Here is a 24,992-nt window from a genome sequence, read left to right as displayed (position 1 = left end):
CCATATCGATTTCTCACTACGTCCGCTACCCATATTAGCAAGGTATTTCGTGCTGCTGATTATTAATCCCCATTGACTGGTGAAAAGAAATATTCAAGTTTGTAACGAGAGAGAAAATGCCTTCATAATTCTTCTTCATAAGTGCGTAAATAACGCGACATTTCTTTCGTTAGCTCAGTCAAAATAAAGGATGAAATAAACAACTGATTTCAGCAATAACTATGTAACTGGCCTGACGCACCACTAACTACTTTTACCGGTTTTCGGAGATGCCAAAATTTAGTCCCTCAGGAGTTCCTTTACTTACCAGTAAATCTACAGACACGAGGCTGACGTATTTCAGAACCTTCAAATACCACCGGACTGTGCCATATTATTATTAATATTAGCAGCAAATTCTCCCAATATTGGAAGCAAATAACACAATCAATATTATTATTGAACTCGTTAAGCCTACTAACTCACATGATGAATCTGACGAGTAAGGAGGATGGGGACAACACAGTCTGCAGTCAAGAGTGTTTCAGATGTTTTAAAAACATTATATGCAGTAAATGACATACCACTAGACGATTTGGTATCTATCCAGCAAGTGGAGAATTTTGTGATAAGGAACACCAGTGCCGGCACAAGACTGAAGCAATATGACGGGATAGGAAAGGGCTGGGAGCAGGAAGTAAGCATTGTCACAGAGTCGTGCCTGGAGAGAAATAGTGACAGTGATAGCGGAAGCAGCGACACCTCATCTGCATTATCTGAAACCAACCAAGTAGTATTGAAAAGGTGGAAACGTTTACGTTGTTATTATTATTACTTATATATTAGTTTATTTTAGTACTAGGTACAGTAAATAAATAAAAATGTGATACACCTTAAGATACGACAGTATGTATCACTGATTTCAGAGGTTAGTTTATTACCACATCTGGTTAAATTTCAGAAAGGCTGTTCCCTCATATATTTACAGCGAAATTATTATTTTTATTCGTTTTTGCTAGTTGCTTTACGTCGCACCGACACATATAGGTCTTATGGCGACGATGGGACAGGTAAGGCCTAGGAATGGGATGGAAGCGGCCGTGGCCTTAAGGTACAGACCCAGCATTTGCGTGGTGTAAAAATGGGAAACGACAGAAAACCATCTTCAGGGCTGCCGGTTGTGAGCTCACAGCAGCGCACTTCTAACCGCACGGCCAACTCGCCTGGTGAAATTATTATTTTGCCGGGACGTACAATATGTTTCCATGATACGTGCATGGTGAAGTATGTGTTTTTTTTGCGTATCTTTTCTGAAATTTAGGGAAAATCGGGTATAACGACAACCCGCTATAGCGAGTACTATCCGCACACTTTATCTTGGTGCATTTACATCCTAGTGCTGAATCGGTCGACCTCGGCGATCTTCGAGATTCATACTGGCAACCTCTGAAACACAAACTATGAATCGCTTAAGCATCGTTGTGCGACATCTGGCGTAAACTTTACGTACTGGTACTGTTGTTGTTTACACATCAAAGTCAAAGTATAGAATTCATGCTACGAACAAGATTCGCATCGAGAGGTATGTTTTATAATGTTATATAATGTGTATGTGACATAGTTGTTGGCTTAAGATGATAACGGTTTAGAAATTTCATATCGATCGATCATCTTCTCGATTCAATTCAGATTTCATTTTCATTCAGTTGGCAGCACCAGGCAGCACTATCGATACCGGGACAGCTCCCTCCTTACTCCTCGCCCCGTACACACATGCATCAAGATAAAGTGTGCGGACAGTAAATTGTTCGCAATTGTAAATTCTCGCTATAATGGACTTCTACTGTACCTCATTTCCAGTCACATGTTCATTAATGTAGGATCCAAATCGTTGTGTGGGCCTGAGCTCCAGCAACGTTCTATTTTCTATCGCCTTCCCACAACAGCAAATATCCTGCAGGAAACAGACATCTTCGTTTCCTATCATTTCTTCAAAACCAAGCTGAAACATATACTAACGGAGTAAACTTTTGATTCTCTGCTGACAACCTGGTCAGAAAATGACCCTTTATTTTTTAACTATTTGCTTTAAATCGCACCGACACTGATAGGTATTATGGCGACGATGGGATAGGAAAGGGCTAGGAGTGGCAAGTAAGCGGTCGTGGCCTTAATTAAGGTACAGCCCCAGCACTTGTCTGGTGTGGAAATGGAAAACCATGGATAACCATCTTCAGGGCTGCCAACAATGGGGTTTGAACCCACAGATGTGGGGCTGCCACATTAGTTTCTTATCAAAATAGGGACCCAGGAATCTGCAGGTGTCTACCACTGGTAAGACACTGTTTCACAAGCGGAGCTCTGGTTCAGGATACACAACCCAACGTTGATGGAAGTGTACAACTGAGGTTTTCGCTGCTGAAAATCAAAAACCATGTTATAGGGCCCATCTATTGACTCTGTTAATAGAATGCTGTAGCTGTCTCTCAGCAAACCCCACCCTTCCGGAGCTGCAATATAAAGCTAAATCGTCTACATACAGCGATGGAACGACTGCGGGCCCAGCAGCGGCAACTATGCTGTTGATGGTGATTGCGAACAGCGTAACACTCAGTACTGATCCCTGAGGTACTCCATTTTCCTGTATATAATATTGAGAAAAAGCTTTCCCTACTCAGACTCAAAAGAGCCGGAGGGACATGAAGTTCTTAATAAACGTTGGCAAATTACCCCGAAATCCCCACTGGTGTAGTGGAGAGAATTCCATATCGCCAGGTAGTATCGTAAGCTTTCTCCAGGTCAAAAAACATGGAAACTAGGTGTTCCTTTCGGAGGAAGGCTTCCTGAGTGGCGCTCCCCAATCTGACCAAATGATCAGTGGCAGACCAGTGAGAGCGGAAACCATACTGGTAGTTAGACAAGAGACCTTCCTTTTCCATGGCTCACACAAGATGCCGGTTAACCATCCTTTCAGATAGCTTACAAAGGCAATTTGTAAGGCATATTGGCCTATAACTATCCAGGAGTTTTGGATCCTTACCTGGCTTGGGAATTGGTATCACGATTCCATCACGCCAATGAGATGGAAACACCCCTTCACTCCATATTCTGTTGAATAGGGTGAGGATATCCTTGAGACATCTGTCAATCAAATGCATAAGCATTTGACTGTGGATTTTGTCCGGTCCAGGAGCCGTGTCTCTGCATAGTACGAGTGCACATCGCAACTCCCAATCTGTAAAAGGCACGTTGTAGAGATGTGAAGCACTAGAGGCGAAAGAGAGATGGTGTACGTCTGCTTCACGTTTAATTGGTAGAAATGCAGGGTCGTATCTCCCAGAGCCTGACGTATCCGCAAAATGTGACGCGATGGGGTCTGCAATGACTGAAGGAATCGTAACAATATCTCCATTAGTGGAGATACCGGGGACTGAGGGCACATTCTGTACTCCGATAATACGACGAAGTTTTGTCTACACTTGTGCTGTCATGGAGGATACATACTTATCCCATGTAGCTTTCTTACTTTCTTGAATCAAAAAACGGGCTTTCGCACGCAGACGCTTAATTGTGATATGATTGGACATCATAGGATTTCGATGATAATGCTTAAAAGCCTGTTGGCAATCACATATGGCTGCTGCAATTTTGTCCATCTAACATGGGACCTGTTTCTGGCGACGAATACTGGACGAGGAAATTTCAGTAATAATGGAAGAAATGTGGTCGTCAGCAGACTCCAGCATATTACTGGCCAACACCGTGTGTTCGGAAAATTCTGGCCAATTTGCCCCCTGGAATAACCAGTGCTTGGGTACTTCGGAGAGTCTTTGATTCAAAATAGATAGAATTATAGGGAAGTGGTCACTATCACAGAGGTCGCCGTGTACTTGCCACCGTAGCAGGGGAACTAGCGCAAGGCTGCACAAAGTGACATTCAGTTGTGAGAATGTGCCATGTGCACTGCTGAAATGTGTCAGTTCCCCTGTATTAAGAAGCATGCAAAGATCGAACAGGTTGATCAGTCGCTCGAGCATCCTCCCCCTAGCACAGGAAGACGGAGAACGCCAGAGTGTGTTACGGATGCTCACGTCTCCCAGCATAAGGAAAGGAGGCATTAAAGTTTAAGAACTGAGCAATCAAATCTTGTAGTGCACGCACTTTAAAATCGCAGTCCGGTGGTATCTACACGTTGCACACAGTTGTCATTACTGGCAACGAAGTGCGAACTGCAACTGCATGTAGCTGAGTATGGAGCGGTACTACTTCGCTGAAGATGTCCGAGCAAACTCGGGTACAAACGCCCCCCAGTTGCGGCGCCATCCAAAGCTAGTGTGTCTTTGGCATAAAGACGATATCCTCTCATAATCGTGTCCAGGTTTCAAACAAGATTCCTGTAGGCAGACTACGTAGGCCGCATAGACGGATATCAACTGACGTAACTCAGCTAAGCGACAGTGATAACTACTGCAGTTTCACTGCAATAGTGCCATTGTGTGGATAGGTAGTGCTTTGAATTTAGAGCAATTTCTTGCCCTTTGTTCGGTCCATTACCTGCCAGGTTTCTCGTCAACACCACCATCCACAATGTGTGGTTCAGTCTCCATGGTCTCCTCAGAAGAAGGAGACGTGGTGACTGGGCACTCCGCAGACGGTGATCTCACTGATCAGGAACAGTGGGCCTTCTTCCTGGGAGAACTATGTTCTCTAGAAAGTGATTGAGCAAGAGGGCGTCGGGGCCTCTCGCTCTTTTCCACCGTTTCTTCTTTTTTGGAGGAGAACCAGCAGATTGCTTGCCAGACTTCTTAAGCAATCCTGTGACCCCCGATTGATTTGGAGAAGGCTGCTTCTACAATTTCTTAAGGGAGCTCTATGGCTTCATCTTCTCCTCCATTATAGTCTGAGCATTGGAAGCAGGGCTGGACTTTCCAGCCCTATTTGGGGAAGCCTTCCCCCCACCCTGTTGGGGGAGGACTTCCCGGCTGAACAGTCCTTGGAACAGCCCTTCCCAGGCATCGTCGCCAGTAACGCTCTTTTCAATGGTTCACGTAGTGAAACTCCAGTTTCCTTAGCTATTACATTGTGTTGCTGGCTTTGACTTTGTGATGCGAATTCAGTACTGGTGTTCTGTACAAGAGTCCCTGGAGTGATCCGCACGTTAGCGACCTTTACAGCGAAGGAAATTGAGAACTTCAGAGCAGCCACAGACAAGAACTTCCTCCGGATGTCTGGATAAGATAGTTTATCCAGCATTTTTATCTCCTGGATCATCTTCTCCTGCTTGAATGTGGGGCACTCCTTTGAGATTGGAGCATGCACACCCGGGCAGATGACGCACACAGGTGGTGGTGTGCAGTCAACCCCAGCATGCTCGTACTTCCCACACATTTTGCAGGTTGTCGAACCTGTATATCGCAATGAGGTGCGGCCGAACTTTTGACGGTTATAGCACCTCTTTGGTGCCGGAATATATGGATGAACAGTCAGATGATACATCGCTACTTTTATCCATTCAGGTATGGACTCGGTATTGTAGGTAAGGATGAAAGCACCCGTATTCAGCAGCTTATCACCCACACGCCTCTTCAACCTCTTCATGTCAGTTACACCCCAACGTGCTAGGTACCGTATCATAGTATGATCGGAAGACAACCAAATCCATGTGGAATATAACTCCCTTGCAGGAGTTAAGGGTGTGGTGCTTCTTGGTTTTCATTTCTACCTTTCCAAATAACTTGGCTTTAAGTAGCTGTCTGGACTGTTCTGCTGTAGATGTCTTTATCCGTATGGATCCATCGAGGACCTTGAGCATCTCGTTGACTTCACCAGCAACAATTTCTTCTATTGAATTACTTATCATAAAAGAACATTCGTAAGAAAACTTTTACCATCGACTCTGGAAGCAACCAGGAATCGAGGAAGACGTTCGTCACTTATATAATCTACTGGAACTGGAGTATACCGCTTGCGTTTCTTAGCAATCATGGACGCTGTTTTTTGAAGGATGCCACCTACTGAAAAATAGTTAAAGAAGAGAGAGATTCCGTTTTTGGTCCCATGAGTGATGCCAAAGGCAAGGCTATATACTCCAGAGGACGCCCGGTATCTGGAGGGGGTCGCTAACAACTACCATATTTCACAGCATAATCGTCGCCACCGCGTAATCGTCGCATCCTTTATTTTCAATACAAAAAACTTTAAACCTTTAATTACATAATCGTCGCACGTCCAAATTTTGTTCACTAATCTGGTTAAAAGGTAAATGGAACTGCAACGTAAGTTGCACATGAATGCGCATTTAAATACGTGTATGGTTTATGGGCAATTTGGCAACACAGTCACGTTTGCGACATGTTGCACAACGTATAAATAAATAATACCGGTATACAGTATGTACGACGCATGGCTTACCGGTAGACTATCGGCAGTTTGACAACGTGGTCGCGAGACAGTGTACTATTTATTCACCACCTACATATTATGCTTACCGGTAGGCTATCGGCAGTTTGACAACGTGATCGCGAGACAGTGTACTATTTATTCACCACCAACATATTATGAGTTCCCATTTGAAATACGTAAGGCTGTAAGTTATCGCTTATGGGCAACGTCGCCAGGAAATACCGGCTAGGTAGGTTGAATGGACCTCGAACCAGCCCTCAGATACAGGTAAAATTCCCTGACCCGGCCGTGAATTGAACCCGAGGCCTCTGTGTAAGAGGCAAGCACGCTACCCCTACACCATGGGGCCGGCTCCTGTGTTATTGCCCACGAAGTGAAATCCAAGACGATAACGCAGATTTCCACGGAATTATTCAGCCGAATTATTTACGATGTCTCAGTTGTCATCGCTAGACTCTTATCTTACTACTACGTCATAAGTGTCCGGGCATGGGATGAAAACTTTTATCCAAGCAGTCAAGATAATTATTATCCAATGCTATTAAAGTTTTATTTTATAAACTCGTCAGTAATGTAATGTAAAATCATCAATAACTGGGAAGAAATATTAACCTAATTACCGTATGTTTAAAAGAAATTTAAAAAAATGAATGTTTGTTACTGACGTCTCGGAATACAGTCAACTATACAGTAGATCTACACCGCGCTAGCTAGAGCTCCGGTTTGCGAGCTTTGCGCAAGCGCAGTAGTGTGTCGCAACCAACGAGCTAAACTTATAAATTGTTGCATGCTTCCTTGCTGCCTAACAGTATTGGCTGCTCTGGAATGGCCAGATCACAGATGCATTTATTTGTTTCAGATTTACGTGATTACTGTAGACATGTGTGCGTGAGAATTTAAGTTTTTAATTTGTGTTTTGGGTGTTTGCAGAAATAATTTGTTTTAATAGTGAACAATTACGGAAAGTCCTTTATATCGCAAAATATTAACGTGTGAAGCATTTATAAGCGATTATGGGTAAATATAGAAACTATTCTGCGGGCTTCAAGCTAAGCGTAATTGCCTTCGCTGAACAGCACGGGAACAGAGCTGCAGAAAGAAAATTTTCTGTGAGTGAAAAGTTGGTGCGTGACTGGCGGAAAGTAAAAAAACAAGCTAAAAAGCACAAACCCTTCTAGACGCGCGTTTAGAGGTCCTAAAACAGGGAAGTTTCCTATAATTGACGAAGAAGTGTTTAGGTACGTCAGTGAAATACGTAACAATGGCTGCAGTGTATCATATGAAATGTTACAAATTAAGGGACAGGAGGTAGCGCGCAAACACAACATACCGGTAACTCAGTTTAAGGCGACTCGTGGGTGGATTAAGGGGTTCATGCGACGACACAATCTGTCAGTGCGAAGGAGAACAACACTAAGCCAAAAGTTGCCTGATGATTACACGGACAAGATTGTAAATTTTCACTGATTTGTCATACGTTTGCGCAAGGGAACTTCGTACTTGCTTTCTCAAATCGGTAATGCCGATCAGACTCCAATCTTTTTTTGATATGCCTCACAACAGCACTATTGCGCTAAAAGGATCACGGAGTGTATTAATGAAAACCAGCGGTAGTGAGAAGTTGCAATGCACGGCAATGCTAGCCATTACAGCTGACGGGAGAAAGTTGCCGCCTTGCATCATTTTCAAGAGGAAAACGATGTCTAAGAATATACAGTTTCCCCGTGGAATTCATGTACGAGTGCAACCAAAGGGTTGGATGGACGTAGAACTCATGCTGGACTGGGTTAAAACTGTGTGGAATAGAAGACCTGGTGCACTACTAAAACAACCAGCTCTGCTTGTTTTAGATAGTTTCCGAGGTCACCTCGTGAACGAAGTGAAGCAAATTCTCACTACAAATAAGACACGACAGATAGTCATTCCTGGTGGCCTAACATCTGCTTTGCAGCCACTAGACGTATGTGTTAATAAACTCTTTAAAGACCACTTACGTCGATTTTACGACGAGTGGATGATGAGCGGCGATCAGCAATTGACGCCCGCCGGAAATATCAGGCGTCCACCCTTGGATTTGTTATGCTCGTGGGTGAAGAAGAGTTGGGATCTTATACCACCTGAACTAGTCTCCAAGAGCTTCAAAAGGACTGGGATTTCGAATGCACTAGACGGTTCCGAAGATGACGCAGTGTGGCAGGGAGACGAAGAATCTGATACTGGTATTAACAGAGGCGAGGACGGCGCATCAGATAGCGAAACCTGCGATAGCGACACCGAAGATTTGGAATAAATTGCGTACCATTAAGTCCGCATTTCACAACAAAGCAATAATTTTTGGCAAGTGTAATATTTTAACTTTAATACTCAAATTAATGACAAATTAACTTAATACGTTCATTTTTATTTTCAGGTTGGAAAAACGTTCGCCGAATTGTTGCGAAAAATTATGAATTTTGTTTTAGACTATTTTAATTATTTTGATGTATAAACGCGAGTATTACGTGCATCTTAAATTTGTATCAAATACAATTTAGTTATAAATACATTTTTTGAGTAATACAAATACTGGTATTAAATATTCATCGTATAATGGTCGCACCCTACAATTTTTTTCGAAAATTTTGGTATAAAAAGTGCGACGATTATGCCGTGAAATACGGTACTCTCCCAGTAGCCATGCATCACCTCGCCACGACCCGAAACGTGTGATTGGGGGAGGTAAAACCTCCGTACTAATCATTCTACCCAAGGCAGAGAGGGTGGCTACACAGGAAGAGGAATGAAATTTAAGAAGTTGAGAACAGAAGGGTAGAAATAGTAATGAAGAATTAAAGAGCACAGACATCTCTCAGTCAATTCGCGGAACACCTTGTTAGTCTGGCCTTACACAGAGGCCAATTCAGCATGGGTAACCCTGAGCTGGCGCAGCCCTCTGGATCAACAAGCACATGTCAAGGTCATGGTGTCCCTAGAGGGGTTAACATCTTTCAGAAAACCTACATTTCATGTTTCAGCTCCATACAGAAGTACTGAATATACACAGCATTTGAAGAAATGACATGTCTCCAAGCTGAGGCTTCAATCTCATAGTAGATTCTTCATTTTCAGAAAACAAACATGAGCCGTTCCTATTCGTACACAGATCACTAAATCCAGGCCAAAGTCCTCGGTAATACAGCTGTTGAGGTACTTTCAACTTGTTTCCCGTAAATGTTCATAAGGACATGTTAGTAATGGCAGTCACCTTTGTCTTGTCAGAGTTAATTTGGAGTACAAGTTTATCTCCTTCTTCAACGATTCTGTCTACCAGACACTGAAAACCTTCAGTACTGTTGGCCAAGATGACAATGATCTGTGTACCTCAAGCTGTTTATCTTCTACTTCCTGAAGAGCTGTTTGGAAGATCCACTAAAGAGTACAGAACAGCGGGGGAGATAACACACATCCTCCACGTTTTATCTGGGTAGCTTGAGTTTCACAGTTTCCAATTTTCATGGAAGCTTCTTCATGTTCATTCAACTTTTTAAATGAATATTCACTATCTATTGCTACTGTGTCCAAAATGTTTGATACAGTTGAATGCTTGTGCATAATCGATGAAGCAGAGATTCATAACATCCTTTGGGTAAACCCACTTCTTAAGGGCTTTTATTCTCCTAATAGGGTTACATTTCAGAGTTCATGTTTCAGCTCCATAAAGAAGTAGTGAATATACATAGCTGTCCTCATCAGTCTAATCTAGTCTTGTCCAGTCCTTTAAGTTCCTCAGCCAAGGATTATTTTTAGGCTGGTTTGCACTTTGTGTGTGTGTGTGTGTGTGTGTGTGTGTGTATTCTGAGATGTATTATCTTTAGAAACATTTTAAGAACTTGACTCATGAGACCAATGAGCTGGTATTGACTACATCTATTGCCATTTGGATTCTAAGGAATGGGGCTTAGAATTTACTTAAGCCATTCTTGCAGGATGCAGCCTGTCTTGCATATTTGATCAAATAACTTGCTTAGTAATCTAACACATTTTTCATCAAGTGATTTTAGAATTTGAGGGTGAATATCATCTGGACCTGCTGCTCTTCCAGTTTTTAATAAAGTTATGAACCTCTGCACTTCACTGATCAAAATTTCAGGTCCAGCCTCTGTACTTATTAATGGTGAAATGGGGCTTGCTCCTTTTTAAAATAGATATTGCACATAGTTCTTCCATTCATCCTGTATTCTCTTCACTACAACTACAAGCATTATTTTCACACATAAAATAGCTCATCATAAGCTTTAAAATTAATGCAGGATGAATTTTCTGAAGAAATCTAAGTTTTAAGAATCACTGCAAACATAAGGTATAGGATAAATATAGGAGTCTGTTTTGAAGCTTATTCATATATATATAGAGCTTGGGGCAAGATTTTGTCAGCAATCTTGTGCACTTCGAGAGTTAGAGGTTTGGAACAATGGTCACCAGACTTCAGTGGTAATATTACTGTAAATTGATCACGAATTAAGTTAGGTGGGCATGAAATTGAAATAATCCTATCTGTCACTTTCCTGGAGTGAATATGGCAAAAATCGTAAGAGAAACTACCCAGAATAGCTATTGTCACGGCCACCAAATTAGGCGGGTGATGAAAACTGCGCTGTCGTCAGATATGGGAACGGCAAAGCGACAGATGGTTGAGAGTCGCTTACCCCCGAGCACGGATTGGCAACGCTGATCGTGCAGTGCTGTCTAGTTGAAGCCCATCCGCTCCAGGCCACCTTACCCGAGTCATTCCCTGTCATGCAGCTGTTGAGCTCGCACCGTAAGTGCAGTTAAAATGGATGGTGAATGTGAATTGATTTGGGCTCAAGTCAAGAGAGAAGTGGCAGAGAGGACCAAGACATTCAAAATAAAGGACGTAGAAAAACTCACGTCAGAAGCCATCGACCGTGTGACTGCTGCAGATTGGGAAAAGTGCTTCAATCGCGCGAAAATCTTCAAACAGACGATTGGGCCAAGGAAATAGTAAGGGGCGAAAGAATGGAGCCATTCATCATCAGTGTAAATGAAAACTCGACAGATAGTGAGATGTGTGATGACAGTGACTAAGGAATCTTAGACTGCCTTGAAGCTAGAAACCGATTCTTAATTCATTGTAAATTAATGTTAACCTATTCTTGAAAGTAGTTCTTTTTTCATATTACTCAGTACAATAGACAGTATTCAAATATTTAAAGTTATAATGTAATAAAACTGACACGGATTAATATGTAATCCAAAAGTATTTACGGCATCCTGCAGCCTGTGCTGGCGCGCGCACTCCGAACTGCCTCAGCCAGCTACATTTACATGATCACTTTCCGGGCCATTTTCCAGGAAAATTACAAGACTCACGGAAATATGTTTCAGATAAAAAATATAAGTCAGGCAATTTTTTACACTTTTCCTGCAGATAAAATTTTATTGGCTGAAGAAATAAAACCTTGGCCGCTTACTGAAATTTTCAATACATGATTCTACGGATTTAAATTTACTCGTTCAAAATTTTATTTTTATAATTATTTGAAGTGGTTTATATGGAAAATAGTTATACCACTGATATCAGCAGTCTTTTCTGAAGCTTGTCGTATAATTTGTTTTGAAACATTGTATGAAGTAACATCAGGAGCTTGAGAGAGAGCAACTTGCCTCGCGCTCCGAAATGATGTGTTCAGTTAGACATTTCTTCGCCAGTTGCTGCATAACATTGGCAACAGCGTAATTTCTCTGACCCGCCTAATTTGGTGGCCGCGACAATAGTGTCGGCATAAAGATTTAAAACTTAGATCTTTCCTCAGTGTAAATTCCCAGTCCCACTACTGAATATAACTTAACATGCTTGGTTTCAAAAGGTAAATGTTAAGATCAAGATGAATTTTCACTCATTCAGTTATCCAAAAACCTTTACAAAATATCTCAACAGATGACTATGCTACTAACCTGCCATAAAAGAAAGTCACTTAATCTGACTTCCCCTGATGTTCGTATAACTAGTTCTGGATTGGGACTATTGTTGGTGTACAGAGAATTGGTTATTAACTCTTGGCTGATATCACTTGGAAGCAGTACCTTCCTTTCTACCCCAGCAACAATACTCTTCACTGCATTTGTTATCTCATCCCGGGCTGCAGGCAAATAGAACATGAGATCATCAGAGATTGCATAGAAATATAATTTATGAGCAAAATTATATCTAACAATGTATAAATAGTTACTTCACCAGCAACAATTTCTTCTATTGAATTACTTATCATAAAAGGACATCCATCAAGGAAACTGGACTCATGAGACCAATGAGCTGGTATTGGCTACATCTATTCCCATTTGGTTTCTAAGGAATGGGGCTTAGAATTGACTTAAGCCATTCTTTTGGGATGCAGCCTGTCCTAACACACTAGGCACACTTTTTTTTTTTTCAAATATACCGTATTTACGAGAATAATCCCCGCCCCTAACTTTAGGTAGGCTTATTTTGAAGAAAAAAAAAAAAAGGCCAACATTGATGCAAAAAACCGTATCCCAATTTCGTGCCTCAAATTTTTTTTAAATGTGCGGGTATTATTTGCGTAAATACCCGTATTTATGCGAATAATCCCCGCCACCGTATTTACGCGAATAACACTCGCCACCGAATAACCCCGCACCCTAAATTTTGAAAGGCTGATTTTGAAAAAAAAAAAAAAAATGCCAACAATGAAGCAAATAAAACCCGCACCCCAATTTCGTGCCTCAAATTTTTTTTAAAAAATTTGCGGGTATTATTCGCGTAAATACGGTAATTTCCTTTTGATATGATTTACATACACACATTTCATACTACTATCACTAACTAGCACAGATTGAAACTGCTTCAGTGCATTTACACTTTAATATTTCTCTGATTTCTAAGGCTGATAACTTCTGCAGTATTTGAAAATTTCTTACATGCATAGGTCACAAGGCTTGGCATAAGAAATGCAAAACTGCACTCTTCAATGATCAGTGCCGCTCATCCCAATGTTTCTAATTTGAGAAATAAAGATCATCTTCCTCCCAGCAAACAGCACAAGTAAGCTACAGCTTTTAGATCAAGGATTAATATGGTGTATGAAGCAAAAGTATTGTAAGAGGCTGGTACAGAGAAGATTGGCTGCACTGGAATCAACATGAAAAATCACTGTCTTACATGCCATGCATTTCATTAAGGCCTCCTCGGATTCTGCAGAACAAAATGCAATTTGAAACAGCTTCAGTGCAGCTGGCTTTTGTCGTGTTCTTGGTGATGTCATGCTAAATGAGTTTTCTGAGAGTGAAGAATAGCACCCAATAACAGGAGACTTTGGCCCATTACTAACAAAGAGGACTACATGAAGCTATAAATAGTTTACAGACATGGGCAGAGGACAACAGATCACAAATAAGCACAAAGAAAACTGTGTTATGATGATATTCAGGCAAGGTGGGAGAACTGCAGCAGTGGACAGAATTACTTACTACTACTACTACTACTACTACTACTACTACTACTACTACTACTACTACTACAACAACAACAACAACAACACAGAATACTGATTGTAAATTTGTTCAGATACTTTTCAACCCACCAGATCATCATTTAGGATCCACATCAGAGAAAGGACATCAAAGGATGTATGAAATTTGAAAACCTCGCCTAACTTGCCCTTGAAACAGTAGTGAGACTTTTCCAATCAAAAATCAAACCAGTGCTTGCATATGGTATAGAAATAATCTGGGAATATCTAACAGTATCAGACCTCAAATCTCCAGAATGTGCCAAAGCAAGATTCTTGAAAAAGGCCCTTGAAGTCTTGAAGTGAATATCACCCCTCTTCGAGACTTGTCTATGAAGTGACAAGAGAAATGTTCCTAATAGAAGACCTCTAACTGAACAGACACCTACCACAAAATGGAACGCTTCAGACAAAGAAGTCTCCCTTAGAATTTTACTTCACTGATGCAATGATAAACTATAACGGGGCCAAACTGAACAAAATATGGTGTGCCCTTGCATGGCTAGCAGTTAGTGGATGTTACCATAAGTTGTACACAAAAGCTCACTTCTACGAGCCTTCTTCAAAGTGCACGTGTAAACTCTGCAATTGTCACTGTGAACGATACCACTTCACAAGCTGCCCAAAAAAAGAAATCTGATGGACTACAACAAAGAGAAATGCTTGTCTATGAGCTGACGAGAGAAATGTTCCTAATAGAAGACCTCTGACTGAACAGACACCTGCCATCCACTCCCCACATACAATGGAACTCCTCAAAGACAAGAAAAGAAGTCCTTTAGAATTTTAGTCTACCGACGCAATTTTCATTTCGTGTGGCTATTTCTAGCTGGGTGCAGCCCTTGTAAGGCAGACCCTTCGATGAGGGTGGGCGGCATCTGCCATGTGCAGGTAATTGCGTGTTATTGTGGTGGAGGATAGAGTCATGTGTGGTGTGGAAGTTGCAAGGATGTTGCAGGGATGTTGGGGACAGCACAAACACCCAGTTCCCGAGCCACTGGAATTAACCAATGAAGGTTAAAATCCCCTACCCGGCCGGGAATCGAACCTAGGACCCTCTGGACCAAAGGCTGGCACGCTAACCATTTAGCCATTGAGCCGGACTACCGATGCAATGATAAACCATAACTGGGCCAAACTGAACAACAATATATGGAGTGCCTTAGCTCTATACCATACCTGGCTTACCTTAATAGTAAATAAATAAATAAATAAATAAATAAATAAATAAATAAATAAATAAATAAATAAATAAATAAATAAATAAATAAAATCTTTCCATTTGTTTTTAGAAGCATCAGAAGAAAATATTGCAAAGGAATATACAATTCTAATTTTACAGTCCAAGAGCTATAAATATTGACATACCATAAAACATTACCTGTATAAGAAAAGGCAACATTAAGAAAGGCCTTATTATTTTCTTTTGTGATGAACATTGCTTCAGCAATCAACTTCCTGATGTCTTCTGGTAGGAGAGCTAAGTTACCAATCACTCTAACACACACTCCATGTTCCATTAGCTTGTCTCTGCAACCAAAACATTACGTGCAGTATTACAGCAATTAAATAAGACTAGAGTTTATATTACAGTAGAAGTCTGTTATAGAGAGAATTCGCAACGGCGAAAAATTTACTTGCTACAGCAGATTGTCGTTATATCCGATTTTTGTAATTAAAAAAAAGGTCAGACGGACACCCACACACATTAAAATCAGTATGAAACTACAATCAGTTTGTTCAAAACATTTGCAGATTTCCATACTACGGCTTAGTCGTTAGTTATTTTTCCAAAACATGAACACGCATGTTCAATTTCATCCTGAAAAATTGGAGTATATCACTCCAGTGTCTTCTGTGGCAAACCCTTCATTTTCTTATTCAGAGTCATTTAACCTTACTTAACCTTATATGCATCGTAAAGATATATTTCAAGCGCCAGTAGAGTAATGATAACCTTCTCGCCATAAATTTACAAGGGAATAGCCTTTCCAAAATTTAACCAGATGTGAGAAAATACACTGAAACCTTGTTAGGGATTCCCTCATTAAAACTACGTCATGCTTAGCATGGCGTAAATTCAAAGTCCCGATTCACGATGTATTAAATTTATATAAAAATAACTCGCTTATTATGTCACATATTTTCACTATTACCGCGCAATACGATAACGTTTTTCCTAGCCTTGAAAATGTTCTTTGGGCCGATGACCTCTATGTTAGGCCCCTTTAAACAACAAACATCAATCAACCAACCAACCAACCAACCAACCAACCAACCAACCAACCAACCAACCAATCAATCATCAAAATGTTCTTTGTCATCCCTTGTGAAAGAAACAGACTTCCAACAAATATTAGAGCCATCAGCACAGGAGGCCACTTTGAGACAGTTGCATGAAAACGAGAACTGGCCTTGAATTCCTGTACTTTACAGGGTAAATCACATCTTCGGGAAGGAAGCCGTTAGCGTCAGGAAAGTTCAGTTTTGTTCTCCGATTTTCATTGATATTGCTGAATGACCTAGAAAGCATGTTTGTGCTTGTAATTTTCCATTCCTTTCAGAAATTTAGAAATTTATTCTGTGCTGAGTCATACAGTGAAAGGTAGCGAATATTTGTAGTATGATAGCCTACGTACGGAGGAGAAACACAATCGTGTGAAGTTGATTAGCGTGTCGATATTATTGTGTAGCCCAGTTATAGATACTGAAAAAGTTATGACATTTGCTTACTAATGACGACAAAATTAAAATCCAGGAAGAGGACAAGCATCCACATCTTTCAACAGTGGCATGTATGTTGAAACTTGCACCTTTGAGTTTCGACTTGAGTTGATCAAAGTTTTGTCACATTCAAGATGGCAGTCAAAGTATTTCTTGCAAGAAATCAGCTTCATTTCCCGTATCAAATCCTATTTACAATGAATCAATAACAGTAAATTTCCACATTTTAAATATTTTTTTTCGCTATTTGTTTTATGTCGCACCGACACAGATAGGTCTTATGGCAACGATGGGATAGGAAACGAATGGGAAGGAAGGGGCCGTGGCCTTTATTAAGGAACAGCCCCAGCATTTGCCTGTGTGAAAATGGGAAACCATGGAAAACCATCTTCAGGGCTGCCAACAGTGGGGTTCGAACCCACTATCTCCCGGATGCAAGCTCACAGATGCACGCTCCTGACCACACGGCCAACTCGCCCGGTTTTATTGATACTTATATTTGTGTTAAGCAAATCAATCAATCATATACAGTACATGTTTCATTGAATTCAAGAGACACTTTTATAAAAAATAAAACAAAAAATTGCTTTGGAAGGAGCAAATGATGAGAACATCCTCGTAAAATATAGAACACTGACAAAGAAAAATTATTTATCAAAAACATTTTATTAGTAGACAAACAGAATATCATATATCATAGTGAAAAGTGCTGGAAACAAAAAACATTGTTTATAACATCTGCTCCAATAAATATAGTTTTAAAATAGACTAAAATAAGTAAATCCAGTTCCCTCCCATTTCACCACCCCATTCAACCAACCACATTGATTTTAATTTATTTCAATTTTTTTTAAATTAACATAGATTTTAAGTAAAACAAGGTACTTATTAAGATGTTCTTAAGAAGATAAATACTTTGTAATTTCACCTGAGCGCTTGTAATACAGCTCAAGATGTTCCAAATTGAATGAAACATGAACTGTATATGATTGATTGACTTGCTTAATGCAAATATAAATATCAAAAAAGGTGGAAATTTACTGTTATTGATTCATTGCAAAGTAATCCTCTCGCACATGGCCGAGTTTAACCTCCAAATAATTCAAGGTCAAAGAGTGTGATCAGAAAACAATGTTTATAATAATTTATTTAACGTGCACAATGTGCAAAGAATTACTATATAAAACATCAATCTTCGTTGCAAAATTTCACCAGTGATTCTGATCGCTGTGTACAATTTAAAACATGGTACCTAGTACAGTGTGCACCACATCTTAAACATACACAGTTCAAACCTGGTTCATGATAACGCTTTATATTACACAGTTTATAATGGAACCCATGAACGGAGAACCTTGTCAGCAGGTGTCGCAGTTCATATCCACCTTGAACCCACTCGCGATTTAGCATGGCATCGCTAGAGTAGAAATCTTCCCAGATGTCAGCCTTCTTCGATCGTAGGTCTCGAAGCAGATGTATATAGGGTGTTGTTGCTGGAAGTAACAACTGTAACCTTAGCTCTTCCACACAAAAACCCTCTCTGGATAGCTCATACACGAGCCGGGAAGGAGAATATTTGGAGAGGCACAGAGCCCGTTTCAAGTAGATTGCCTTCAACTTCTCGATTTTATCTGTTTCATACTCAAATGTTCCCAAATGTTTTCCAAGCCATATGTTGCTATAGGGCTGATTTTTAGATGAAAGAGTTTTATGGCCGTTTCTAAAGACAAGTTTCTCAGATAGTTAATGTCAGATATTGCTTTCATAGATGCATTCAGACGATCCATGAGATGGAGGGTGAAAACATTACCTTGGGTTTGAAAAATTACACCCAAGTATTTAAAATGCTTTACAGACTTAAGTTCTTGGTCTTCATAATAGAAGATTCCATGAGGCCTCCCTCTTCTGAACGTCATGAAATCTGTTTTTTCTACATTCAGTTTGAGCTCATTTTTATTTATCCAGCCTACTATTTGGTTGAATGATTCCTGGAGTTCCTTCTCTGTCGATGTTAAGACCATATCATCAGCGTACATTAATAGTTTGACGCTTTCCTGGTTTACCAAATCTACTATGTCTGCTGTCGCAATGATGAATAATAATGGACTTAATGGGTCTCCCTATAATACCCCGGTTGTTTGTTTCAAAATAATAGATTTGGTGATGCCATCATTTACTTCTATTGAATTGTTGAGCAGTAAGTTCCTAATCAGCAGTATAAGGTAGTTCGTACTACCAATGATACTCTCCAATTTTTCTAACAGTATGGTTCTGCTTATGGTGTCAAAAGCTTTCGAATAATCTATAAAGATGGCATGCAATTTACCCCCTGGTTTCTTAAAAGGCTTCTTCTATGTCATTCTGGAGACAGTGGATAGCTAAAGTCGTTGATTTTCCTTTTCTAAATCTGAATTGCGACTCCGGTAGGTTATTTTCTACCAGTTTAATGAGACGTTTACCTACTAATGAAGTTTAAGTCTTTAGTAGAGTACATTCTAGCGCTATTCCTCTATATGAGTTGGGATCTGCGGTATCAACTTTGCCTTTATATAGCATTTTAATAGTAGATTTTCTCCAGTTGTCTGGTATCCTACCTTGCCGCAAGCATTCATTCATTGGGTGAGTGATGGATTCACCCAATTTTGGGAGAGTAGCTTTAAGATGTTCATTAAAAATGTGATCTGGGCCACATGCCTTGTTATCTTTAGATGCTGAAATAGTTGATACAACCTCATTAATTGAAAATTCGTCAATTTCAGGGATTATTTGAAACACTGGCACGAAATAATTAGTAGGCCGTGCGTCTCTCTTGAAGCACTGCACTCAAGTGCTTTTCCCAAACTTCCATTGGGAAGTTCCTGGAGAACTTCTCGGTTGTCTAGGCTGCAGAACCAGGTAAGGATCTAGACTGGCACGGTCTATAAGTTTCTTTTCTTCTTCCTCTCTATAATGACTTTTGGCTTCTTTTAGTAGTAGTTTGTATGCTCTCCTTTTACTGGCATATATTTAAAGGAATTCTTTTGTTTTCTCTCTTCGGGATGTATGTAATGCTTCCAGCACATCTCTACGACATTTATAGCATTCCTTGGTGAACCAGCGCTGAGATTTTCTGACCACAGGTATTGTTGGTAGAGTAGCATTCTGGAGCAGCACTTCTATATAATGCAGCCTCATTAAGATTACCCTCTCGTAATAGGTTAAGTATAGTTTGATTATCTTCACCACAGATAAGAGACGGATTACTTTTTCTACTTATTTTTTGTACGGTCTCTAACTGTATCAAGCGTACTAGGCCAATTCTCCAGCTGTAAGGAAGTTGCAACTGGTAGGTGTTTCCGTTGCGCCTCGAGGATAACCTCCTGCTTGATCGGCACAAACTTAGAGTTTATAAACACCAGATCTATTGTGCTAGCACCATTATGAGACATGTAGGTATTCATGTCAGAGGCATTCACCAACCGAAGACCTTCCTCTTCTAAGAAGTCCAAAACTTCTGTTGATTTTCGATGTTCTGTATCGATGCAACAATTTAGGTCTCCGGCAAGGATAATGGCATCATCCCTAGTAGTCACAGTTAAAGCTTTACTAACTTCCTCAATCTCAGTTCATGAGAAATCTGGCTGGAAATATACACAGACACATACACACGGCTTGGTTCGAACTACTAAAACGTTCGTAGATCTGTATTGTACACTAAATGGTGAGAATTGATCAGTGAGCAGACATGCAATGCCTCCTTTGGGTCTCCCTGCTGGAGGTTTTTCTGCCATGACGAATGTTGAATAATGTCTACTAGTTTGCCACGCATGCGTTAAAAGTGTTTCCACTAGGATTATTACATCAAATTCCTGTATCATATCTTCTAGTGTGTTTGTCATGCTCAGCAGTCCTTCAGTATTCCATAATAGTAGCTTAATCTTTGATGTAGGCAAAACGTTGTCGTCCTTATCAGGATTTGGTTGAGAGCATTGTACCCGAGCCGTTATGGGGTCGAAAATTATACCTCCTCACCAAAATCCTCCCTGGCCAGAATTCTGGGTTATTTACTTTTTCTAGGTGGTCAAATCTAATACCAATTCGGAACGCCTTCTTTGTACCTTCTGTGTCTAATTGGTCACAAATAATGTCATCAGATATATTGTTATCTCGAAGGAATTTAATAATATCCTCCCTCTCCATGTTCTGATGGAGTTTGCCTATGTACAACCAGGCTGTTCTATTAGCCGCTCTTAGGTTGCTAGTTTCATCAGCCTTTCTCGAAAATATGATTACCTGTCTACGGTGCCGGTTTCGCTTCACAACCTCCGTCCAAGTCCCCTCTTCGGTGTTATCAGATGACGTTTCTTTGTCTTCAATTACTCTAATGTTCTGTTCGTGGCTATTTGACTCCACTTGTGGTGGTTTCGGGGCCAATCCTTTCTTGGCAGTGATTCGAGGATGCTGAACTATAACAGAAGTACTGGTTCCTTTAAAACTGTTCTTATGTTCTTCATTTTGTCTAGGCATCGCTTTATTTATCTCCTCCGCAACCGTTTGTTTGATGCTTTCCTTAAGACTTCTTATTTCTTCCCATATTGCTTTTAATTCTTCTTTTCCATGTCTTAACATAATTAAATCATCTTTGCATATTTTGCACATCCATAGCAATGTAGTGCTAGGCTTTTTGAGAGTCGCGAAGTCACCCGCATTAACTCCGGAACACTCCTTGTGAAACCACTTACGACAGTTTCCATCACAGCCCACAGCAGCAGTTATCCGTTTTCCACATTCTCCGCACGGAGTGTTGTCTCCTGTGCTCTCGGTATCGTCCTTCCCTGGCATTAGGAACACACCCTCAAAGTCGTTGCCGAGCAGAGCAATATGGCTACCACACTAAAAGAATTTTGAAGTGCTCGTTTGGCTGATATTTACTCCATTACACAAATAGACTCGAAGATAACACACAATGTTTAATAACCTACTAGCCCGAAATAGAAGACTTCAGCTGACATTTGTTACAGAAAGAGTGTGATCTGCAAATAATGAGCTCATACATTTATGGACCCCAGTGCAAATATTTTATATTTGTTGGCTGGTGTTTTACACACCTTATACACCGTTGTTATTTAATACGCCCCAGTGGAAAACATTTTCGCATTTGTTTTCTCGTCTTTTTCATGCCTTTTAATACTGTCATCTTTAGAAACAGTAGATAGCCCATCTCTTTCACTGCCCCCATACATACACGTAAAATGTATTCACGTTGGAAAAAAACCCACCTTATCCCTGTTGGTTAGTTCTGATTTGTGTATTCAATAGTAGCATATGTTTTCTCGCTTAACACATTCTCTTTCCTTGTCCCCTGCAGAAACGTCCAAACGAGGTTTTACTGAATAAACTAAACTTGCAAATCGGTCTTCCTTCCTCCGCCGTATTTAAAAAAATAATTTTATTGAGTTTACGTTCCATTAACTACTTTTTCGATTTCTGGAGACATCGATGTGCCGGAAGTTATTCTCGCAGGAGTTCTGAGCCACTCAGCCCAGCACGCTGTATTCTGAGATGTATCACATTCTTACTTAATTTCAGTACATAACATTAAATTAATAGATTGTTTACTTCAGCCTTTATTTCTAAAGAGATAACTACTACTATAAGCCAGGTTAATTATGCATTTATTATGGAAACATGTTCTCTTTCATTTTCGAATTGTGTTTACAGAACAACAGTCAACGAGTATTACTAATGAACTCTGACATTTCCTTCGAGTTCAAATATCGGAGAGAGAGCTCCCTGGTGCAAACAGGGCTAAAACTACAGCAAAGATGATCATTCACATTCATTGTAATCGCTAGAGTCCATAAATATTGATTATGGAAATAAGAAAGCACGCTTAATCGCTTGTAACAACGGATGTATCAGAGATAGGGTTCTCACAGTAACCGAAGGATAATACACAGTTTAATATAGGAATTTTCATGGGACAGAAAAAAAAATCTGTCGTTAAAACGGAGTTCCCAATATATGTCATACTCGCTATAGCTGACTTCTACTGTATATGATTGAAAGTTTTCAGACACTCTTTAGGAAAAGGGTAATGTCATTACAACAGCAGAAACTACCTGTAAGCCAGGAGGCAGGGAAATGACTGTTCATGAATAAGTAACGAATGAATGGATAGGCCAGAAGGGTTCAGTGACTTTGTATAATATCATCTGCAGTCACTATGAACGTCATTTTTGGATTCTCTCAAAACACAATATATCAATATAATACCAATAATATACAAACTGAGACAAACTGTGAGGAAAAAAAAAAACCCTCTAAAAAATAAATCTCACACCACAATCAGCCCAGATGGTAGCATCTTATAAAGGCCTCTTGCCAGGGTTTTGGCAAAGTTGCAAACAGTACAAACAGTAGATCTTGCAGAGGATCCCTCTGTGGGGGGTGGCAGTAGAATGACACCCACGGTATCCCCTGCCTGATGTTAGAGGTGACTAAAGGGGCTCTAAACTTGGGAGTGTCTGATGGCATCCATGGCGCCTTTAGCCAAGTCCTGGCATTGCTTCCACTTACTTGTGCCAGGCTCCTTTCGTATATCCTATCTGACCTCCCCTGGTCAACTCTTATTCTTTTCCAACCCCGACGGTATTAGGTATTGAGGCCTAGGGGAATCTTTCTTTTTCAGCCCTTCATGGCCCTCATCTTCCTTTGGCTGATACTTTCATTTTTCGAAGTGTCGGATTCTGTCCTTTTTTTTCTCTCTGATTAGTGTTATACAGAGTATGGTTGCCTAGTTGTACTTCCTCTTAAAACAAAATTTTCCACCACCAACACTCTTGCAGAGGAGAACTCTTTAAAGTACAACAAATTTAATACAAGCGAGGATCCAGATCTTCCTGGAGATACTGTAATAAAATGGAAAAGAGAGGAGAGCCTGTGCTCACACTGAGCGATTCCAAACACGCCAACTGTAAAGCAAAAGTTATCGGACACTCCTGCAGCTCCTTGGATTAAAATTCCAGGTACTGTATAAAACAGCTGCTCACAAACGACAAGATACTAGGACATTGTGTGATCAAAGTGCAAGCCAAATCAGATCAAGAACACGAACAAAGAACGTTCTGAGATTCAGGAAAGCAAGATGAAACAACTTAATCTTCCTACTGGCAAATGTCAAAATAAAAGCCATAGAGCATGGACCACATCAGTTGTGCTGAAATCCAGCAAGGATTTTTGTCATTTTGATAACACTGTATGTCTGTTGAGAATATGTCCATGACCATCTTATGGCTCAGAATTCAGATTGGGGAGTAACTACCAGGCAATGGGATAGGAACAGGCTAGGAGTGGGAAGGAAGCGGCCGTGACCTTAATTAAGGTACAGCCTCAAGGTTTGCCTAGTGTGAAAATGGGAAACCATAATCTCACAGCAGAGGCAAGATGATTTCTTGAGGCGTGATAATGGAAAATAATTCCATTTTACATTAAACATGGCTAACTACTTCATTTCACACAGAGGTTGAAAGTGAAAGAATCGAATCATGAAATTAATGGTATGTCAAGTAAACTTGAAAAACTGCATTAATTTCTTCTTCTTTTTTTTTTTTTTTGTGTGTGATCAATGGATTTTAAACATTTTGTTGCCTATTTCTTCCTTTACCCATCTTAGGTTAGAAATAAGTTCAACCTGTCTGTCATCTATATTCGCCAGACGTCAGCAGCATTGAAATTGATTATTGAGTGTACAATCAAAACTGGCATATCTTAGTGCTTCAGCTTGCTACAAACCTGTTTTTTCCATATTGTGAGATTTTATAAATTGAAAGCCATGTACAGTATTTTTTAATATTCAAATACATTTCAGTTACAGATTCTCCATTGTTACTTTTGTTGATAGACGTGTATTTGATTATGTTAAAACTGAGGAAATGGTGCAAACTGGAGATGCAGCACGAGTTGATACAACATGAGCCTTGCACTTTTAGACCTCGCCTTTATATTTTTGCCTGGCACTAAAAAGGTTAAACCTGCCAACAACTACTCTACAAAATAATTTGACTGCTATATAAATGTTTTACTCTAAAGTTTACATGAACTACAGGTATTAAATTCTCACCTTTCACTGAGTAGCCTCTGAAACTTTTGCCTGGCCAATTCCAATAATGCATTGACTTCATCTGTACTGCGTTTGAAGTTTTCAATGCTGAATGCATAAACTGTTACTTCAGGTATTCCCAGATCCAAACACCACTGCAATGTTTCGGCCAACTTATCAAACCTGGAGCAAAAGAAAGAACTTGTATGGATATGGCACTAAAATATCTATATACCGGTATATAAAATAACATGTCCTGACTGAATGATTCATCATCG

At 40.2% G+C, this 24,992-nt stretch overlaps 1 protein-coding gene across 4 annotated transcripts in view; it reads right to left on the bottom strand.

Moving 5' to 3' along the window:
* The window catches only part of Dhdds (Dehydrodolichyl diphosphate synthase subunit), a 65,609-nt gene that overhangs the window by 16,549 nt on the left and 24,068 nt on the right, over positions 1–24,992 (bottom strand). For 3 of the 4 annotated variants that reach the window (XM_067143343.2, XM_067143344.2, XM_067143346.2), the window contains exons 3-5: positions 24,736–24,897; positions 15,292–15,440; positions 12,337–12,521 (exon numbers count right to left, since the gene is read on the bottom strand). In XM_067143343.2, coding sequence (XP_066999444.1) covers positions 12,337–12,521; positions 15,292–15,440; positions 24,736–24,897 — 496 coding nt within the window. The remainder of the gene's footprint in view (positions 1–12,336; positions 12,522–15,291; positions 15,441–24,735; positions 24,898–24,992) is intronic. The other variant, XM_067143347.2, reaches the window with a different exon arrangement.

This window comes from Anabrus simplex, chromosome 3 (assembly GCF_040414725.1).
Source record: "Anabrus simplex isolate iqAnaSimp1 chromosome 3, ASM4041472v1, whole genome shotgun sequence".
Taxonomy (NCBI): domain Eukaryota; kingdom Metazoa; phylum Arthropoda; class Insecta; order Orthoptera; family Tettigoniidae; genus Anabrus; species Anabrus simplex.
Note: the sequence above shows the minus strand (reverse complement) of the source record. Positions and strands in the feature narration are given on the sequence as shown.